The following is a 23,188-nucleotide window of genomic DNA, read 5'->3' on the forward strand; positions in this document are numbered from 1 at the left end:
AAAACAAAGTTCTGGGAATATCTATCTGTTCAACTTTGTCACTGCCAGTTAAGGCTATTTAGAGGAGAAATGTATCCTTAAGGATTCAAATAGTGTTTTGAATATAGATTATACACTTAAATCTATATGTATTCACTGAACCAGCCACTTACTCCATTGAAAGACTTATTTTTATATTTAATAAAAAAAATCTTATCTAATGATGGTTGTTTTTTTTAATCAATAGATTGGAAACGTAACTTTTAGAAAGCTACCTTTATCCTGCCTGAAGCTGCTAGAGGGTAATTTGTATTAGCTCTTCTTCAACTGCCCAGCCAGTACTTGGCCTGAAAGCGGTGTGAAAACTGCTCCCTGAGCAGAGACAATGGCCTGTGTGTGCGAGGTGTATTGTTCCCCCAGGCAGAAAGACCAGTTGAGTTTGGTCCAGGAACTTAATAAACTTCAAATGGGAAGTCCCCGTCACAAGTAAATATGAGGTGACACTTGGAAAGGCCTCCACTTTTGTCCCCTCTAGTCAAACTGGCACCAAACACACTAGGAGGAAAGCTACGCCAGAACCAGTCTTGATTTACTACAGAACAGAGTACTTCTCATTAACCTGGCCACACCTGTGGATGTGTGCACAGGCTCTGTGCAAAGTGAGAACAGTTTCCCCATCATAGACTTGTAGAGTGAGGGGCACAGTGGGAGTGTTTGCAGTATGGCTGACAGCAACTACTAAAAAAGGGAGTGGGGTTGCCCTGGGAAACTTTTATCCCATTGGGTTAGAAAGTGCCCATGAGTCATCCAAACCTACTAGCTGATGCCAGACATAAATGTGGCATCCCAAGATGCCTTATCAGGAACGCCTTCTGGGCCTTTAGAAGATCAGAAGAGTAATGGATCTGTGACTTGAGAGGAGCCCTGATGGACTGGCCATGCTCACTTGCTCCCAGGATAAAGAAGTCTCCAAGGGTCAGTTGACTGGCTTTCTGGGTCCCAGCTGATAAGTGGCAACTGCACCTGGACTGGAGTTTGCTGTTGGCCTCTGCTTGGTACAGCGAGATTCACAAAGTGCCCTCCTCTGAGGTCCTGGGGGACTGAGAATGTGTTCCATTGGTTGTTTGGGCACTAGATGAAAGTCTAGAAACATTGAAAAACTTTCCTCCAGAGCTTCAGTGGGACCTGATGAGGGGAAAAAGCATCCAACTGTCAATTTCACGGCATCAGATTGAGTTTCAGCCTTGTCCCAGTTAAGGCTCTCAGCACCTGTGTGGAAAAAATCACTAAGTCCCATTCCACCTTGGGTCTTCGAAAATATTCAGTAAGAAAGTTTCAGCGGGCCAATTTACTTGGACAGGTATGTGTTCTTCTGTTCTACGGCAGCAGCTACAATTTCTGCGGCAGCTAGCTCAGGGAGGATTTTACTTCTAAAAAAATGACAGTCCCTTTTCGCGTTGGCATGTAGAAAGTTCTTTGACCTTTTGGCTTCCATACTTTTACTGGGAAAAATCCACTTGTATTCGACCAGGGCTTCGCCTCGTTGACCTACAATCCATAGTTTTTTTGCTCACCATTTAGGCCCAGATCTCTGTACTTGGACAGAATGCAGAACAATGTCATACATTCACCCATCAACTGTTGTTTTTGCATTAGTCTCCCTAAGTGGGACGGGTATGACCAGACGTGGTTCCCGTGCTCTCGATGCCACTGGAATCAAGCTATCCTGGCTGAAGAGGGGTGAATCCCTGAAACCGGTCCTAGGATGCTTGTTTCCAGTCCAGGGAGGACTTGGCTTGGCAGTTCGGGCTGGACTGTTCCCATGAGGCACAGGGTCAAGACTGATTTGCATATGGCTGAGTTCAAACTGGAATGGCATGGTGAGCAAAATAAACGGTGGATTTAGGCCCAGATCTCTGTACTGGGGTGAATGTATGACATTGTTCTGCATTCTGTCCATCAACTGTTGTTTTTGCATAAGTAATTTACACATTGCCTTTGATTTAAGCTTCACTGCTTTGTGTCGCGTTACCTGGGACTGAGCACAGGTTTATTTGATGTAATTTGCATAACATCTAGCTGGTGGTGACCTTATCCTTTGAGGTGGATACTTGTATACCTAAAATAATAATCCACTTTTCTACAAACTATATTCCCACATGTTCTCTGCCACAGCCTATTCTGTATTCAGTTTATTTGTTATTTTTTTCTGCCCTCTTCAAAAATGTATCCCTGTTCACCTCTTGCCATCTGTTAATTCCCCTTCCTCATCACCTTGTACCCAGTCAAGAACCACAACAATTATTTCTGTAAATTGTGCCTGCCCTAACAAATAACGTGGCGTCGATGATGCTTGACACACTTGTCTTTGTTTTCAATCTGATCATTTATGAGACTGCAATAGCAACCTCCTTTGTAGCGCTTTCTCTTGTCACTGCATGTGTCAGACCCATTTGTATAGTTTTGGTACCTAATTTAACTTTTTGCATGTGTCTCTTTTTAATTAATGATAATTTTCTTGTCACAGGGCCATCCAAAGGTGTGTGAAAAGCTTAAAGCCCTGATGGTAGAATGGGCAGATGAATTTAAGACTGATCCACAACTGAGTCTTATATCTGCTATGATAAAAAATTTGAAGGAGCAAGGCGTTTCGTTCCCAGCCGTTGGTTCACAGGTATGTTAAAGAAATACTGACGTTTGCCTAGAAGACCATTTTGAACCCACTGTCCTGCCTTCTTTTCAGAAATGTTTTTCGATTCTTCATGGGATCTCAATTAATTGTCATAAACTTTAGATAAGCTCCATTTAGGATCTGGCTCTGCTATAACAAGTGAATATATTTCTCCAACTATAAATGGCGAATGCGTATGTAATGGCTGCATTTTCGTATCCGTATTTACGAATATGATATATTAACCTAGAGTAGACTCCAATTCGGTTCAGAAACCTTGTACATGCTGGAGTAGTACAGCACTAATGCCATTTCCTCCATTTAAAAAGAGGCAAAAAATGAAATACCTTCGGGAAAGGTATATCACCTCATACTAAGAAATAATCTCAGTGTCACGCTAAAGCAGCCAAGAATAACCACAATCTCAACGCGCATCAGAGTAACAATTGAACCGATTTTATTTATTTATTTCCTCGCTCATTCTTGAAGATTACAGAAGGCTACTTCTCTTTTTAGATTTATTTTTGTGGTAAAATGATATATGGAACATTTTTTTCAATTATATGTTTTCATTGAAGATGTGATTTATTTTTTTTGCCTTTTTTTCGGATGATTGCTTTCCCTTCTGTCATTTTGCATTGTCCAGTTTCACTTTCCTGTCCTGATTCTTTATCAGAATTGGGGCCCTCTAGAAATAACTTTATTTCTGATTATTTGTTTCTATTTTGGTGGGTTTTTTCTAGTGGGAATGCTTTTTTCCTCAGGAAAAAGATTAAGCTTCCTCAGAAGTGATAAAATCAAATGGGAATTCTGTTTAAAGCCATTTCTGAACTTTTTTCCTTACTTTCTTCTGTGTGACTTTGCCTGTTTGGATCGGGCAAGTGCACCAAATGGACCGGAGTGGAGGTAATTACAACATTTGTCTCCGATGCAAATAAGTGGAGTAGCATGTGGACCTTCATTTACTTTAAAATGTTTGTGATTGTGTCAGTCATTGAGTCGACATGGAGTTCGCCTCAGCTTTAAAGGTATTTTGCAATTGGCTGTCTCTTGACGTTAAAGTTGCCTCAACTGCATTTCTTTCAGTGTTGACGGCATTCTGGGCTGACACCTTTCTTGTCTTTTACAACCTCTCCCCACTTATTACCGTACTCTACAGTGCTGATCCCGCCAACTTGCCCTTGAGCTTACAACTTTGGGTCAGACACTTAGTTGCTAGGAGTCCAATGTTGTTGGTGTTGTCCAACAATCAGACTCCCGTCCTATGATCTATGAGGACTAAGAGAAGGCCTTAATTTAATCCATTAGCTTCCGTTTGGTGTGGTACTTATACGGGACATTTCCCAGTGTACTGGGTGCTCATGTACCAGTCAATCTTTCCCACAAATCAATCAATCAGTAGATATGTAGAGCACTTCTTGTCACCCATGGTATACAGGAGCTGGCAGGGGCCAGTGATTAGCTGAATATCTAGGTCTTCAGGAACTTTCTGAACTCTGTAAGTGATGGGGAGGTCTGTGGATGAAAGGGTCGCTCATTCCATGTCTTCGCTGCTAGGTAGGAGAAGGAGTGCCCTCCGCATCTGCTTTGTCAGATGCGGGGGTTGACGGTTAGAGAAAGGAACGCGGAGCTGAGGTGTCTGTTGGGCTGATGGAAGTTCAGGGTCTGGTTCAAGTAGGCCAGTCCGTAGTTGTGTAAGGCCGTGTATGCATGGGTCAGGAGCTTGAACTGGGAGTCTGTGGAGTTCCCTAAAGTAGGGGGTGATATGGGTTCATCTAGGGAGATCCAGGATGGGTCTGGCTGCAGAGTTCTGAATGGTCTGTAGTCGGAGGAGGAGGTGAGCTGCAATCCCTACTTAGAGAGCATTGCCGTAGTCTGGTCTGCTGGAGATGAGGGCCTGAGTGATGGTGCGTCTTGAGCTTTGGAGTACCCATTTGAATATCCTATGAAGCATGCAGAGGTTGAAGAAGCAGCAGGAGGAGGAGACAAAGTTGACCTGAGTTGCCTTGGTTAGCTTGTTGTCCAGAATGATGCCTAGTTTCCTACTGTGGTCAGCGAGGGACCATGCAAAACCTCTTAGCCATTGCAAAATGACATTTGAGGTATTTCTTTGCTAAGCACAGAGGCTAAGCAGGAGGTCAATGATGGGGCATAGAATTGGGCAATGGAGGGCAGGAGGAGTGGACAGGTACATCATGCTAAATGGAGGGCAGTGGCAGCACATCAGACCATGCATGGCAGGAGGGAGGAGGCTAGTCCATGGATTCAGACAACAGAGGATAGGGAGGAGGTGGATGGGGCAAGCAAACTGTTCAGAGAAGGTGGGTATTAGGAACTTTATTGTTTTTAAAATGTGTGTCTGTGCGAACTACTTAAAGTATGCAGCATAATCTCACTTTTATTCAGGAAGAAGAGGACGTTTGTGACTGACTCCGGGCTCACTTGGCAGAAACACCCCCTGACCCTCCACCCCCCATCGCAAAATGTAATGCCCATGTAAAGGGTAGGTGGACGCAGTGTTATATAGAACATAGTCCTGAGAGCACGATTGAAAATGAAAACTAGATATAGTATATGGTATAAACTATGCACCAAAAACTGTGATATAAGATGAAACGGGGCATGAAATATAATATGCAATACATTGTGCGCAATGACAGATTCATTGGAGAGCGCGAGATAGCACAGGCACTAGCGCATGCTATGCGTTATGCGCCTTGCAGTGTAATATGCACAGGGCCGTGTTTGTAACCTATCTAGTCTCTAAAGTTGTAATATAAAATATGTGCTGGAGAGTGTAACGTTGCATATGCACTGTGACAAAGATATGGATCCCAGATTGTAATATGTATGGCATAGCGCTGTGCGTTATAACATAGGCATCGAAGAAGGTACGTTAGATGGGGCAATATAACCCGTGCGAAGGCAAGTGTGGCATGACATATTCACGGGGTGGTGTTACAGTGCACATGGGCTAGAGAGTGTGATAGCATACACACTAGCTGGTGGAATACAACACAGAGGTGTGTGGCACTCGGCTGGCACTGGTGGGTGTAACACAGCATTGGGCTCAGCCAGGAGCACGCTGTGACTCTCAAGTGAGGTTCGTCTCCTTTCCAGAGAGTAAAATGAAAAGTATTACACATCTGGCGGTGGATGTGTGTTTTATTAACCGTGAGGGGGGTTTCTTGCATAGTTTGGTCGAATTTTTGTCGAATCCCCTTTGAATGGCTTGGTGTGCGTGTATATTAAATGTGCCCGTCAATAGCTACCCATGTTTGTATAAATAAACGACAAGGGTGTCTACTTGGAGAGTACCCACCGGCGGGGGCGCCGGGATTAGGCATGGTAGGGCGTCATTCACGTCAGAGCTTCACTAGCGGTGTAAATACATTCCACGTAGATTCATTGTATGCATAGTTGCCTTTTAATGAATATCATGCAAATCGTCATGGTGCTAGGTACATACGGTTTGTCCAGCATGTCCTAGGTGTTTCTATAAATATATAATTTTTTTAAATAATAAAAAACAAAGGCCATGACCCGTGGGTTGGGGTCCCCGGGGCCAATTAAGGCCTTGGGAGGGCCAAATGTATTTTTTTCAACAAAAAAAATTGGGGTGCAGGCCATGGGGAGTGGGGTCCCCAGGGCCAATAAATTGGAAAAAGAAGGGGGGCCACACAGCCCTCCTTATTTAAAAAAATAAAATAAATAAAAGACCGGCATCGCGCCGGAGGCCACGCCCCCTCCTTGCAGCACTCTGCAAACGCGCCCCCTGGCCAGTTGTAAGTTGGGGAATTAATTCCCCTTCAATACTGAGGATCCCTGAGGGCCAACTAGCCCAACGGGTATCTCCAGTATGCACCAGGGAGCTGCGTTGCAGACAGATGTTCTGAGGCCACGCACCTTTATAAACCTCTATGCAACGCAGCTCTGTGGCACTTACTGGAGGTACCTAGTGGGCTAGTTTGACCCTAGGGGCCCTTAGGATTCAAGGGGACTTAATCTCTCAACTTAGAACGGCCACAGGGTGCGTTTACACAGTGGGGAAGGGAGGGGACGGGGCCTGAGGTGACGTGTGCAAACGCGCCCTGTGGCGCGTTTTAAGTTGGGGAAATAATTCCCTTTCAATCCTGAGGGACCCTGGGGGCCAACTAGCCCACCAGGTGCTTCCAGTAAGCGCCACTGCTCTGCGTTGCAGAGAGGTGGTGCAGGCCGTGCCCCTTTTTTACACCTCTCTGCAATGGCGCTTACTGGACGTACCTAGTGGGCTATTTTGCCCCTAGGGACCCTCAGAATTCAAGGGGACTTAATCTCCCAACGTAAAAAACGGCCACAGGGCGTGTTTACACAGTGGGGAAAGGAGGGGACGGGGCCTGAGGTGACGTGTGCAAACACGCCCTGTGGCGCGTTTTAAGAGGTAGTTTTAATCCCCTGCCCTATTATATACTAGGGGCTTACAGAGGAGGTCATGCTAATCACAGGCGGACCCCAAAGCATAGTGTTCACTAGTGTATGTAGGTGTTTTCACTGTATTCCGAGTGTCTTTTAACATAGCAATGCCTCTAGGACTGGTTAGTCAGACTCGGTTACCACCAGTATCCGTCTGAAAAAGTTGAGGGTACAGGATGATTTTCCAGCAAGGTTTCTTTCTGTGCGTTTTTTCTTCTTTGTTCACATGTCCTATCTCTGTAGGCATAGTTAGAAATTAGCATTTAAAAAACCTTTGAAATTCACTGAAAAAACCATAGGTTTCAGGCACGTTATAGTTAGGAATTAGCATTTAAAAAACCTTATTAATTCACTGAAAAAACCATAGGTTTCAGGGGCGTTATAGTTAGCTGGACTTTTCCCTCGTACAAAACCATTGAAATTCCCCTGTTATAGTTAGTTCAGCTAACTATAACTCGCGCGCCCGCAATGCACTGCTGATGACGTCACATATTACATCACTCATGACATGGTCAGTGACATCACTCATGACATCACTGATGACATCATCCTTGTGATAGAGTGGCAGACCTCCTCTCCCCCTAATATAATCTTTGATACACACATTCAAAAATAGAAACTAAAATTTTCAAAACAGTGGACATACCAATACCAGTTACAACAACCCAGTAATTCTAAGATCCACATTGTAGGAGAGTGGCATCGACTGCATAGTTGCCCCCAACTTTTTGCTGATGTTTTGACTGTTTTTATGACTTTAGCGAGGCTGTGGCCCTGGTATCCAGGACCCCAGCCTATCTGCTTCCTCTGTTAAACGATGTGAGTACCCTAGGTACCAACCAATTGGATGCTGGGCATACCCTACCAGTCCCTTGTAGATGGTACCCTAGGTACCCAGGGCATGGGTTCCCCAGTAGGCCTACCAGGGCTGCAGCACTTGTTGTGCCACCCTGGGACAGCCACCCAAACTGACACCACCAGACCACTACTGTAGTCTGGGTAAGGTGGTGCTAGCACCCCTTACAGGGATGTAGGTACCCTATATCCCACACCATTACAACACATATACTCTCATAGGTCACCCCTATGGCAGGCCCTGGTAATCCTACAGGGCTGGGTGCTGAGGTATGTGTGAGGGCGGACCCCTACGTGAGTAGGACCTCTCTGCAACCTTCGTAAAATCGTTACTGGGTTGTTTGTAGTGTAGCCATACCATATACTTTTAACCGCATTATAAGTGAAACGCGTCATCGCAATAACTTGAGAATGGCTACACAGAACCATATCGTGTTTGGTGTCAAACATGAAGGAATCATACCCCCAGTCCAGCCATGGGCATGAGGGTACGATTCCCCCTTGCTAGAAGGGCGATATGGGAAAAGCGGTAGAATTTAGACACCAATTTAAAAGTGCACATGTACCACAAAATGGCTACTGTCCGCAACCTACACGACTCTGGCTGGCTGTTGCTGGGGAAAACCCCAGCCTCGCCATCTGGACAATAGGGCTCCTGTGGCAGGGAGGTGCCAGCACCTCCCCAGACAGGATATGTGGATTGGAACAGGGTGGGTGCACCAAATGTCCATTCAGAGTTGCACGTAGGCAGCTGCAGAGCCCCAATTCTGCATACACCGCCTGGAACCGGTTCAGGGGCATCCTGCCCCTCGCCCAGGCGGGAAACACACAAAGGGGAGTGGGTGTAGCCACCCTTTCCCGCCTCTACTCTGATTGGTAGGCTCTTGTTGGGACCATCCCCTAATCTTGGGGATATATGTGAATAACCTGGCCCCAGAGCCTCAGATTAATCCAGAACTTTACAGAACTGACCTTTGACGAGCTGCTGCCCAGCTGACTGAATAAATCTCCCTTGGGATAAAGGAGTTATCCCCCTGCTTGGCAGGCACCTGAAAAACTGCAAGATACCCGGTTGGAACTTCGCTGCTCTCACGAACTTCGACGCCTTCCATCAACCTTGAGGTGGGTCTCCAGAGCATCCCAGAGTGCTGTGAGCGTGCCCAGCAAGTCTGAGCACCGTGGACCACGTGGGTGCCGAGATCCCTGCATACCCCGAGACACCGGCCACCTCTTGCCTAGCACACGACCCCGACCAGTGGGGAAGTTGTGCTTTGGCCCATTTCTGAGCCAACCTTCAAGCAGCATCCGTGCCAAATCTCAGCTCCCTAGTCCACTCCGGTGGCCCGTGGGAGCCCTTTTACGCACTCCATTTTGCTGCCTTCCGCGGTCCCTTGTCTCTCGACTTGTGGGCCCTGGCGGAGGACAATCTTCACATCCAAGAGTTCCCCTGATTGCTCCAGGCCTGCTCTGCGCTCCCTCCAAAGGAGAGCACCCTCAGACCTCGTGGGTCTGCACCAGCAGCTGCTTTGTTTGGGTTGCGGTTGCCAAGGCTTAGTGGATCCAATCGGGACACTAACACCGCAGCGACCCTCATCCGACGTGGGACAGTCGCCCTCCAGAAGCTGGCCTTCCTTGAAGCCTCCCGGAGCCCCTGACTGCAGAGCCAAGCTGCATCTTCCTCACCTGAAGCACCCAACATCGAAGGGCTCCTTGCTGTGAGCCCCCCTGGTCACTGTGCCGTGACCCAGACTCTGTCCCCTCTGCTTTCAGGTTCCTCTCTACCTTTTCTACATCTTAGATCTTCACGACTTCATCGACGCTTTCAGCTAGCAGCAGTTTGGACTACTTTTCCATTGAAAATCAGCCCGCGACCCGACACCAGAATCGACCTATGCACCCGGCTTCCCTGGGGCAGGTAACAGTGGTACTTCGGTACTCCCGTGGTGGTGGGCTCTCCAAAGCCTTAAGTCTCAAGCCTGAACTTTGTACTACTGCTAGAAGTGTCTTTCATCCTTAAATATTCAACCGCGACATTCTCCATAGGCTAACATTGCGATCCCGATAGCAGCTCTTTGCACTGCACACGTCTCCCGTGGGTCCCCTTCCTCTTGACTGTGGGTGGATTCTGAAGGGGCAAGCGATCCTGAATGCCCTAGGCATTGCCTGTAGAATTGTCGTGGTTCTTATACCACTATTTTAGTATATGGTTTGGTCCCCCCCTGGGGCCCATTGATTTCTGTGCTATTTATTGTGTTTATAAATGCTTGTTTGAAGTGTAACTTTGCCACCAGCCACATAAAGTGACTGTGGGATTCTGTCTAGAATAAATACATATACTTTATATATATACCTGTGTGGGCTACTCTTTCATTTGGTTATTCAAGAGGTTATTATGGTAAAACAATAAGCTTAACACTCCTTCAAGACTTAGCCTGAAGGCTGCTCTCCACAGCTACCACTAGGATAGCTTTCTTTAAAGGTTGTCTTAAACCTATCATCAATAAGAGTCGAATTGGACTGGTGCAAGGTGTCCCTACAACTAGGAACAGCATATGCCAGGCCAACTTCTCACACACATACACATCCACTAATTTACCAACAGTCCTACACAGTCATTCATACATGTACTCACTCATCATATGTACTCATACACCTATACATCCTGTTACACAACGCCACTCATCCATAGAGTTACTCACACACATAGTCACTCATGCTAATAAAGAATCAAACATCCATTTACTTGCATATACAGTTATACACACACCACCACACTTACTTCTACAGAAACTTACACATACTTAGTCTTTTAAACAATCACTTATAGAAACACATACTTATTCATACAGGAACTCTTTCAATCTCTCACTCTCACATATACTCACTTATATACACCAATAGTCACATATACTAGTTTAAAACATATGTAGTTACTCATAAAGACACTATTGAGACAGTCATTCACTCACTAACACACCCATGCACACACTCATCCACCCATACAGTCCTGCACACATGCTGTCTTCAACACATACAAACAGTGAGTCACTCATTCATGCACCTATGCACTACGTACTACCCCCCACCGAACCATGCAGGCACTCATACTGATACTCAAAAAACCAACTAATAACCTATATAGATACCCATGTAGCTACTCACCAACCCATGCAGCCACTTATACACAAAGTGAGAGACTGATACAGATATTTACATATTTAAACATTACTCACTAAGCCATGTATTCACTATGATACACTTAATCAGTCAGTTACACAATGAATTTTCCAAAAAAAAATCATCCATTTAGACACTTATATTCCCATTTATTCTTCCATCGACCTTGAGATATACATATATAAAACATATTTAATTTTCAGAAAAACAGACATTCACTGGATGATGTCATCAGTGATGTCATCAGTGATGTCATTTGAGATGTCATCAGTGATGTCATGAGTGATGTAATATGTGACGTCATCAGCAGTGCATTGCGGGCGCGTGAGTTATAGTTAGCTGAACTAACTATAACGGGGAATTTCAATGGTCTTGTACGAGTGAAAAGTCCAGCTAACTATAACGCCCCTGAAACCTATGGTTTTTTCAGCGAAAAAAAAGAAAATATATATATCTAGTTATTGTTTCGGAAGCTCTAAAATGCTAATCTTAAAAATGTAAAGGTTTTTTGGTGCCATATACAGCCACATTTCATTTTACCTTTATTTATATTTCTCATCTAGGCTGCAGATCAAGCAAAAGCAAGTCCAGCACTTGTTGCCAAGGATCCTGGCACAGTAGTAAGCAAAAAAGAAGAGGAAGATCTTGCAAAAGGCAAGTACTGTTGCTTGTCCTAATAAGATTTAATGTTTGTTGTAAGAAAGTGCCCTCTTTTTGCATGGTTGCCCCCACTTTCTGCTAAACTGCTGATGTGCTTTGACTGAGTGTGCCCTGGGTTCCTACCAAACCAGTACCCAGGGCCTATGTTCTTTCCCTAAAACGGCATTGAAGACAAAACCCAATTGCCACTCTTTGGCCACAGGTCAGTCTGTTGTAAATGGTGTGTGTGTATATGTATATGTATATATATGTGTGTATATATATATATATATATATATTTATATTCACTTAAAAAACCATAGGTTTCACACATGTTATAGTTAGGTGGATATTTCACTCGTAAAAAAACAATTTAATTCCACCGTTATAGTTAGTTCAGATAACTATATCTCGCGTGCCCGCAATCCACTGCTCATGACGTCACATATTACATCACTCATGACATGGTCAGTGGCATCACTCTTGATATCACTGATGACATCATCCTTGTGATAGAGTGGCGGTCGCGCAAGTTATAGTTATCTGAACTAACTATAACGGTGGAATTTCATTGGTTTTTTACGAGTGAAATATCCACCTAACTATAACATGTGTGAAACCTATGGTTTTTTAAGTGAATTTGCAAGGTTTTTTAAATGCTAATTCCTAACTATAACGTGTGTGAAACCTATGGTTTTTTCAGTGAATTTGTATGGTTTTTTAAATGCTAAGTTATGTATGTATTTATTTATTTATGGTTTTTCACCGTGCACGCATTTAAATGTTTTTTTTCTGCCTTCAGGGACCCCCTGACAAAGGCTAGGGGGTCAGGAACTCTCTTCCCTGCCCCCTTTTCACGTTCGCCACCTTCCTTTTCCACTCTCGCACTGAAAACAAACAAAATGGCGGCCGACACTTCCTGATTTCGACCGATTTGAACGTTGACTGACCTGTAACAACCAATCATAATTACGCTCGCGCACGTTAGGTTGTGAGCACGGTGCGCGGCTATAGATATGTATGTGCTTTTAACTGCAATTTTCTCAGGAACTACTGAACAGATTGACTCCATATATGCAAAAGGCACATCCCTGACTTGAGGACTACCTCTCTGCCAAATTTCAAGTAATTCTGTTCAGCCGTTCGGGCTGTACCTTCGACTAAAGGTCCTATGGGAAAATGCATGGGGAAAACGCGTTTTGGGACCCCCCTTTTTTCTCGGCCCCCGCTTGACTAATCCCCCCCGAGACTTTCAGGGTAGGAGCTGAGCGGAGCGCCCCATTAGTTTTGAAAATTTCGCGAAGATTCGTCAACCGGCGCCAAAGTTATTCAAAATAGAATTTTGAGATTTCCTGTGGAAACACGGTCCTAACTATAACTATCTACTGGCGACCCCCAGTAGATTATATATATATATATATATATATATATATATATATATACTCACTCTCACTCTTTGCAGGCTGCATGATTTGGTCCAGAACGTAGTGAGGAGTGGGCATGGCACACACCCCTGTGTATCATGCCTACAACCCACTGCCCTGGCATAGGTCAGCCACCCCTCTAGGTGGGTACACTATACCAGTGGTGAGGGTACAGGTGCATTAGCCCTGTACCCATACAGTGTCTAAGTCAATTCTTAGACATTGTAAGTGCAGTAGTGCCATTAAGAGCATATGGTGCTGGGAGTTTGTCATTACAAACTCCACAGTACCATAATGGATTTACTGAAAACTGGGAAGTATGGTATCAAACCTCTCGGCATATTAAATCCCACACTGATGCCAGTGTGGGATTTAATGAAAAATGTACACCGGGGACATCTTAGAGATGCCCCCTAAAAAACGACCTAACACTAGTGTCCAGGCTGAGTGGCTGCTCGCCAGCTGCCACCAGACATGTTTGTGGACCCCTGGGTCGCGAGCCTGCTGCTCTCAGGGGTCTGAAACAATGCACATCCTGGGACGAGGTGCCAAGCCTCCACCCCCAGGATGGGCAGGGTCCACGAAGGGGAAGCTTCAAAGGCTTGCCGCCTTTGTGAGCTTCCCTAGGCCTTTTGCTGCTTTCAGCAACTGGCTCCCACCGGTTCTCACTTTGGGCGGGAAAATCGCTGTGAAAACCAAGTGAGAAAGGGAGGTGTGCCCACCTTTGCCAACCCCACCCTTCAGGTGGGGGAGGCGAGATGAAGCACAACTCTCAGTCCCCGCCATCTCGCAGATGGGACCCAGCCAATCAGAGTGAGGCATATGCCCCCCTCCCACTGGAGGGTGGCATAATAGGGAGTGTACTCACCCCAAGGAAGGGACCCATTGGTCCCAAGCTTTACCTACCTGTAACGCCCCTAAATTTAGTATTTAGGGGCCACCCCGAACCTTGCCTCCTCAGACAAGAACCGATTAAGAAGACAAGAAGAAGGACGACTGAAAAAGCAGTACCAAAGCTAAGAAGATGAGGACGCCCACTGACTTGGTCCCAGCCCTACCGGCCTGTCTCCACCTCGAACCTACAGAACCGAAATCCCTGTGTCTCCTGCAGCCAGCAACCTCAACAGCCTGAGGACCTGCCTTCCACAGAAAAGGCTCTGTCTCCCTTGAGCACCGGATTTTCTCGCCACAGAATCTGGCTCCAGCCAAATCCACGATTCTGCACCCGACGCACACAGCCTGCGTTAGAGTGGCCCAACACCATGAGGAGGTCTCCCTGGCGATGCTGACCTGAGATCTGGTGATCTCTGACCTGCCTCGAATCTCCCAGCGAAGCCTGCAGCCCCTTTCTAGAGGATCTCGTCGACCGCGACTGGGGCTGGTGAGAACCCGCCGCTTAAAGACACCCCTGCACCCGAAGTCCCACGGCCTTCGGTGGCCCAACCGACGGTGTCCAAGCATGCCCAGGCATCCCAACTTACCTCTCCAAACGGTGGTCACCTCCAGATGATCTTCGTCCCCGAGCCTGCAGTCTTTGTTGAAACCTGAGAACCCCTATTGAAATCAACAGGGCACCTGATGCCAAAACAGTACCCTGCAACCAGCCGCCCCTGTGCCGCTGCGAGTATACTTTGGGTGCTCACTTGGATCCCCCTTTGCCCTGAGCTAAGCTCCAGGAGCTGTGCTCCCACAACCGTGTGGCCTGCTCGTGAGCAGCCACCAACCGGAGGCCCTCTATTCCCCATTGGATAACATTGGGTCTCAGCACTCTGCACCCGGCCGCCCTAGTACCGCTGAGGGTGCTTTGAGAGTGCATGCTTGACCCTGGGGGAACCCTTGTTCTAACCCCAGAAATACAACCCCATAGACCGAGTAGAAAAAGTAACTTAAAAAGTCATCTGAAAAGTAATTTCAACATTTTAATTTACCTGTATTTCAATCAATTGCATTTGAACCTGCATTCAATTGTAAAAACATTGTATAAGATTTTGCTACGCATTTACTTCACTTACCTGTGCCAGGCTTGGCTTAGTTCTAGACATAAAATAACTGATTAATATTTTATACAAACAAAATTGGTTCAGTCTTTGAGTGTGTGACATCATTTGCTGATTGAGGCTGTACAACAAATGCTTAACACTACCCTCTGATAAAGCCTTACTGCTCGACCACACTACCATATATAGAGAGTAACGGGCTATCTACTTTTACCTCTGCCGACCTTTGGGGTTCCACTGGAGTATGTGCACACTGTACCTCATTTTGGTATAGTATATACAGGCAATAATACACACTACAAGACCTGGAGATATCAAGCACTATTTCAAAATGAATGGGATTGGAAATGGGGTAATATAAACAATTATTATACCCTCAAAAGTAGTTCATATCATGAACTATCAATACCATCCCAAGTGCCTCAAAATTTGACATTTAAAACAACCCAACATGTGCAAAACATTCCACCAAAAGCATCAACCAGAAAAAATGTGTGGAGAATGAGAAAGCATCTCACGTGCGCAACACCAGAGGAGCTGCTGGCTGGTTCTCGCCAGTGTGCTCACGAGTTTCTCATCATCGATGTCTTTCTCATGAAAATAATGTGAAAAAGAAATGTGTAAAAGATTGTATGAAAAAAGTACACCAGGGAAGGTATATTAGGCAGCCCAAAAACCAATCAGAAAGAAAAAAGTTCTTAGAAAAAAGACCCGTGTGGTCTTACAGATAAGATTAGGTATGACCCACGTCTGTATTTCGACCCGTTTTATTCCACTCTGTGAGTCACCCCAAGGTTAAAAACACGGTCATGTTCAATAACCACATTTATGAATGGCCAACATGTTTCATTGCCTACTTAACTTTGCGGCAAATTCATCAGGGCGTCATGGAACTGCGATCACCTCCCTGGGATAGATCTGTTTTGAAACAGAAATCGCTCGTGAAAGCCAAGGGCCCATGTACCAGCTCTCACGAAGTCAATGTTTTTAAATGAGCACTGTCAGTTGCTCTATTGGTCCTAATGCCCACACACATCCGTTGTTTTGTGGTGCTTAGACCGTCATCGTACGGTTGAAGAGCTCACGCCGTAACTCATAGTATATACAGGGCCAGCTTCCTACATTTATGGTGCAGTGGTAAAAGTAATTTCTTCCTCATGCTACCTACCCTCAAAACAATATGAAACGTATTAATATTTGCTTAAGGTACCCTTGCATATTTGTAAAATCTTGTTGTGCTATCGCCTAAACCACTCAACTCTTGATCACTGATCTTTATGGTACTTAAAGCAGCGTAACAAAACGTCTGATGAAAAGGCACTCTAGATCCAAAAAACAAGCAGCCTGGACACAGCTGCTTCTTTATTCATCGCTCACCCTTTAATCAAGTGACTGCTGAGAAGTGATGTAATCCAACCACTAATTTGAACCCCATCCTGAGTTAGCTTAATATCTGTGTTGCCCAATTTTGAATTGTTGTGCACAGATGCAATCATGTACTCCTATTGACTGGAGTAGCAAAGAGGGCCACCCTACTGTATGGCAGTAGTAGGCTCAAAATTAACTCTAGTAATCAGGAACCGGATGGATTTTGAAGAGGAGCAGAAGTATAACCCCTTTGTATTATTTATTTTATTTTAGGTATTTATTAAGTACAACATACAGCAGAAACCATGGGTTTCTTTGTGCTGTAGAGAAACCTCCTAACACTGTGCATACCAGTTACCATACTAATAAAAAGTGATGTAAAACAGCCATGTTTTAGCGATGGCCAGAATTTCTGTGGACATCATCCTTAGATGCATAGCGAGAGCATTCCAGTGGAAGGCATTCGCCACTAATCTTGTCCTGCCTCAACCATCTTTCTTCTGAATTTAGGTACCGTTATTTGTTTTTGCTTCCCTGATCTCAGTTGGTGAGAGAGACAATACCACTTGAATCTCGAATGCAGCTATGAGGTGCATGGTGAATTTTCTGCTTAATGTACCTGGGCACATCTTTTAAAAAATAATACACTGCTTACCTGGAAAGAAATGTAAGGATGAGAGAGAAACCAATATGTGGTAACTAGGTTGCAGACCCAATGCAGTCCTAGCAGTGGAGTTCTGGATTAACTGACGTCTATGCATATGAAACTATAGGAGACCACAATCAATGGAATTGCAGTAATCCAGCATGAATTAAATAAATGAATTTGGGATCTGGAGTTTGTGAGGTAAAGTAAATAGATGGAGAATGGGTTTCAAGAAATACAATGGATTACAACAGTATTTCACCACCACTGAGATTTGATTTGACAAAGTTAACAGAATGTTGATTTTAATACTTAGATTTTGAATGATGGGAGCAGGTGAGAGTGCTGGATAAAAGCACATAATGTCTCCATAATGTAACCTATTTATTTAAAGATGGTTAAGATTGTTAGTGCTCATTCACTTGGTTAGACAGTCCTCTATCTGGTTAGCGATTTGTTGTACATACCCTGCAGAATTGGAAGTATAGACACTTTGATTGTGGTTAAGGCCCATGAAGCCTGAAGACTCTTCCAGCTGTGTAGATCCTACAGGATCGAGCGCCTGTATTCCGGCCAATTGGTTTGCCTCCTTGTTGCTAGGGAGCCGGTTAAGTTAAGACCTAAATATTTGATGGAGCGCTGGGCCCATTGGAAGGGAGTGAGGGCCTGCAGTCAAATACAATTAACATATAAAGTGGTTTCTCTTGTGGCAATAACATCTCTACGTAGGGTTAGCGAAATAGATGCACTCACTGTGGAAGAACCATACTATCAAGTGTTCCCAGACAAAGTGCGTTTACACACCAACCCAAAGTTCTTACCTAAAGTTATATTGCCTTTCCATTTAAATCAACATATAGAGTTACTAGTTTTCTTTCCAAAACCAGAGACCGTTGCAGAGCGTGCCTTGCACACTCCATGATGTTAAATGGACACTTCTGTACTACTTGGAACATACAAAGCCCTTCAGGAAAAAACATCAACTATTTGTTTCATTTTCAAATCCACAAAAAAGGAAAGCTATTTCAAAAGCAGGAATAGCTAAATGGATTATTATATGTATCTAAATGTGTTATAATAAAGCAAAACAAACATTATAAACTATGCCAAGGGGTCATTCAACAAGGAAAAAAGAGCAACCATGGTTTCTTTGGAAATATCCATCTTACTGACACTTGCTAAACAGCAACATGGAAGAACCCATTACGTTTACAAAACATTATTGTGTGGATATTCAGGCAAGACAAGAAGCTCTAGTTGGACAAACAATCTTTCAAACATTATTTCAAACAAATGCACTATCTCATCCCTAAAGCCACCGCTAGAGGAGTACTGCTTTACACTCTATGCATAGTATATATATATATATTTATATATATATCTTTGAAAAAACGTCCTGCGCTTAGGAACGCACTCCACCAGGGATGGTTTCCACAGGAAATTTTATTACAAAAATCAGGTCGTTGTCCCCATTTTTTGCACCCTGATGCGTTTCGAAGCTGCTTGCTCCTTCTTCGTAGGGTAAAGCACTGTCAGTTCTCGGCATGCACTGCAACGCTTTTATCATTTCTGCTGCGTGCTTCTGGTTAATTGCTCTTTTGATGAGCCTCGCAGGTGAGTAGTTCCACAACCGCATTCTGGGAGTTGTAGTGCATACAAATCTTCCCCTCCAGTGGGGGCCGCATTGTGACAGTCATTTTAGTTTATACATTTCATTTTATATATATATGAATCCACGCACTCTCCCACCTTCTGTCCCCTTTTTGAACAATTTGTGTCTTAGTATAACCAGACTGAGTAGAATTTTAAATCTGAACTCCAGTTTTTATGAAATCTCAGAGGCTTCGTCCATTACTTCCTCATCATTTAAATTAGATTTGGGAGATGTTCATACACAGCTCTCGCTTCAAACCCCCACAGATTGCAGCAGCAAAAACGTTTTTCCATTCTGGATGGAAATCTTCAGATGATTTGGTCTGTTTTCCTTGACTGAATCACAACTGCGCCATTATTAGAAACAATTTAGTGTGTTTATTAAATGCAGCATTGTTTTCTTCTAAGACGACCCTTGTGCTAATGCAGTTATGCTACCAAATCAAGCTTTGAAAGCTTGACTATTAGAGTACAATATACTGCTGAACCCTTAAAAAAGAAATACAAGATGTACATAGAATGGAGGATAATGTGTCTGAATGTCCCTAAAATAACAAAACCACGCCACCCATCATGACAACTTTCTTGTGGCTTCCAGTGGAGCAAAGAATTGCTTCTGCAATACTGTGACTAGCATCCAAGCCAGTGGTGAGAGATAGAGTGTCAGACTAGCTGAACAAATGTGTCCCTCTACAAACCTCTGTCTGCACTCTTAGACTGAGAATGAGGATACGCCCAAAATGAGTTTCAAATTTAAGAAGCATCACAGGAACCATCTATGTTTTGGCCCTCTACTCTCTTAAATATCTTGAGCTCCCAAATAAGCAATCAGTTCAATTTGTTGGGCCCATCTTTCACTGTTACCACCCCACACACCGCTCCCTGATAAGAAGTAACTAGCCTTCATCATTGACAGTGGGTAGGGCTCTACCTCTCTAGCAAGTCCATATTGAAACAGCCTCATGACATAATCTCTCTGGAGAATTCCCAGTCGGTCAAACACCTAGGACTGTTGTTGGCTACCAAATGGCTATAGGAAATAAGTCGCATTGAACAAAATAATACATATATACTACTGTACACTGTCCGCATTGATGTACTCCTTGTTAAGTTTTATGTTTTTAAGAATGTGTTTACTACGTTGTATACTGCACAGTGCATGTAAATGATTTTGATATTCTTTGAAGGCACAGAAATACCTTATAAGACTCGCTGATTGACGGATTGTATCATTCCTACAAACCTCTCAATGTAGCTGTTTCTCAGTCATTCATGTTTGTTTCTTCTTGTGCTAATCATTTTCCTTCTCCCTTCTTAAACGTCTGTTCGAGGCATGTGGGCTGCTGAATTCATATCTGTGCATAGATCGCCGCCTAGTGTTGGGTCCGGATGTTTGCACGTTGTTGTCCTGGAAGAGTCTTCGAAGTATCCTTGGATAGGTGACTCCTCCCATGGACTACAGTGCGCATGGGCATCCTCTCCATCCTCAGATTGTTTTTTTCCGCCATTGGGTTCGGATGTGCTATCTTAGCTCAAGTTAGGAAAAACTTTTGTCGAGGCCACAAGGCCTTTAGTTCGCGTCGGTACTGTTTATCGATCGGGTTTCGATACTTTTTGTTAGTTTACTAACTTTCAGCACCGACTTTGTTCGCATTTGCCTGTCCATCGACTCTACTTCGACGATGGAATCCAGGACGCCATTCAAAAGGTGTCCGGTATGCAATGCGAAGTACCCACACATCGACGTCCATCCGGTGTGCAACAAATGCCTTTCGCCGGACCACGACGAATCGACATGTATGGCCTGTGCCCGGTTCCGTTCAAAGAAGACTCTGCGGAATCGTCGAGCGGCGAGGCTCGAAGCGCAGCACGCGGCACCGGCCCCAGCTGACATCTTCGACGAGGCTGACGACGTCGAAGAAGTAGAAGTCTTACCCTCCAGTCCCGTTTCCGAACACGAACACGAACCCGGATCGGACGAGGCCGACGAGTCACTCTTCCACAGAGGTGAAGACGACACCGAGGTAGGAGACGACGAGGAGGCCTTAGGGGCCGAAGAGAGTAGCTCCGATGATGAACAAGGCCTACCTGTTCAGACCGAAATTTCACCAGCGCCACAGACTATGGCTCCGGTCGAGGGATCGCCTTCGGGCCTTACCCGAGACCTATCACGCAGTCCTTCGGCCCCGCCCTCGGGCCCGGCCTCGGACGTTCAGCGGCAGCCATTACCGCTTAAGCCAGCTGGTTTCCCTTCCACGAAACCGAAACCGAAAGCTGCTCAGGTTCCTACGAAACCGAAACTGAAAGTGGCGCTAGTCGGATCGAGGCCTTCAACACCTTCGACGCCAGCGCACCGGGTCGGCACCGACCGCACCAAGAGAGACTTCGGTGCCGAACTCGAGACGGGCGACATGGGAGTCGACAAACGGAAGAAGGTCATCGGCGCCGACAAACCTGCCCGGTTACCGGCGTCGACGCCACCGACACCGAGGGCCGTCCCGCCTGCTACGCCTCGCAGCACTCCCTCGACGACACCAAAACCTCACGTGTCGAAGACGTCGACGGTGATCTCCGCACCTCGACTCGATGCGCCACGGGCGCAGAAGATATCTGCAGCCGCCTCGACGACCCTGGCGGGGGCCACGACCTCTAAGGCGCCCCGAGTACGGCCTGGCGCGATGCCAGGCTGCAGATCCAAGGACGCCCTCCAGGACCCGTCGGGTTCCGGTTCGGCTCCGGCGGTTTCGTCGGTGCCGACCAGCATTACCTTCGGCTTGCCTCCACCCACAATCCCGAAGGCGTTTCAACTCAGGACACAGGTCACCAAAACTGCGGTTACACCTGTCGAGCCGTCTCCGTCACACGTCATCGACGCCGACACTGGCAGGATGATTCTCCACGGCCGAAGGATAACTTCGGAACCGCCATTGGAACCTTTCAGGATCCCGCTAAAGAGGAAGCTGCCTGTGGACTCAGAACCTCTCCTGTATGAACCCTTCTATTCACCCTACCAGGATCCACACCGGGCCTCCCCCACACGCTCCGACACGGATGCATTGGAGGACTACTTGGATGAACAAGTCCCCTACCATGTGGACACGGACCCTGATGACCAGCAGGACCCTGACCAAACTTGGGGCGACCCTGCAGACCCCAGTGCACCTCTTGATGCACAGGACACACAACTATATGGGCCAAAAACATCACCCACAGAGGATACTGCGGCGTTCAACGCTCTAATTGAACGTGCGGCAAACAACCATGATGTACAGCTTCACTCTGATATCATCGAAGATGACTTTCTAATGGACACCTTTGCATCCTCAGAAAGACATGTAAAGACTCTGCCAATGTTGAAGGGGGTCCTCAAGCCAGCCACTGACATTTTCAAGGAACCCACCAGGGCACGAGTGATAAACCCCAGGATCGATAAAAAATACAGATCAGCACCTGGGGATCCTACTTACATCAGAGGCCAATTACCACTCGACTCCATCGTTGTGGCGAATGCCCGCAAGAGGGCACACTCGCAGACAACGGGTGACGCTCCTCCCCCGGACAAAGAGTCCAAGGTGCTAGAGACCTCCGGCAAGCGAGTTGCCGCACAAGCTGCAAACATATGGCGCATAGCTAACACTCAAGCGCTCCTCGCTCGCTACGATAGAGCGCACTATGACACACTGGAGCAACTTCTTCAGCACCTCCCTGACCCCTACAAAGAAGGTGCAGAAATCCTTATCAGAGAGGGACAGCTACTCACAAATGCTGCCATTAAATGTGCACTAGACGCTGCAGACACGGCTGCCAGGGCCATCAACACTAGCGTCATCCTACGACGTCACGCCTGGCTACGTATCTCAGGATTCAAGCCTGAGGTACAAAACAATATACTTAATCAGCCCGTCAACCCCGACTTTTTGTTCGGACCTGAGGTTGACACCACCCTCGAGAAGATAAAAAAGGACACGGACACTGCAAAGTCCATGGGCGCCCTACAAACTCAGTCCTTTCGGAGCGGATCTTTTCGCCGCCCCGGAAACAAGGGAGCAGGCAGAGGACAGGGGTCACAACAAACATATAACAAGGGTAATACGCAGACCACCTACGATAAGAACACCCGAGGTGGCTATCGTGGCTCCAGTACCAAGGGCAGAGGACGTGGCTACGGCAACACCAGGTCCTCCCCCAAGAACAAGCAGTGACGCCCTCTCCCTTCCTCCCGACCACATAACACCTGTCGGGGGAAGGCTACAACGGTTCCTGTCCACGTGGAACTCCATCACCACGGACAGGTGGGTCAAAGATATTATAAAACACGGTTACTGTC

General features: G+C 45.9%; 1 protein-coding gene across 2 annotated transcripts in view; it reads left to right on the forward strand.

The window, feature by feature from the left end:
• Positions 1 to 23,188, forward strand: part of STAM (signal transducing adaptor molecule) — a 249,266-nt gene that overhangs the window by 82,341 nt on the left and 143,737 nt on the right. For both annotated transcript variants that reach the window (XM_085631519.1, XM_085631520.1), the window contains exons 5-6: positions 2,507 to 2,653; positions 11,698 to 11,788. In XM_085631519.1, the coding sequence (XP_085487645.1) occupies positions 2,507 to 2,653; positions 11,698 to 11,788 (238 nt within the window). The remainder of the gene's footprint in view (positions 1 to 2,506; positions 2,654 to 11,697; positions 11,789 to 23,188) is intronic.

This window comes from Triturus cristatus, chromosome 10 (genome assembly GCF_964204655.1).
Source record: "Triturus cristatus chromosome 10, aTriCri1.1, whole genome shotgun sequence".
Lineage (NCBI taxonomy): Eukaryota > Metazoa > Chordata > Amphibia > Caudata > Salamandridae > Triturus > Triturus cristatus.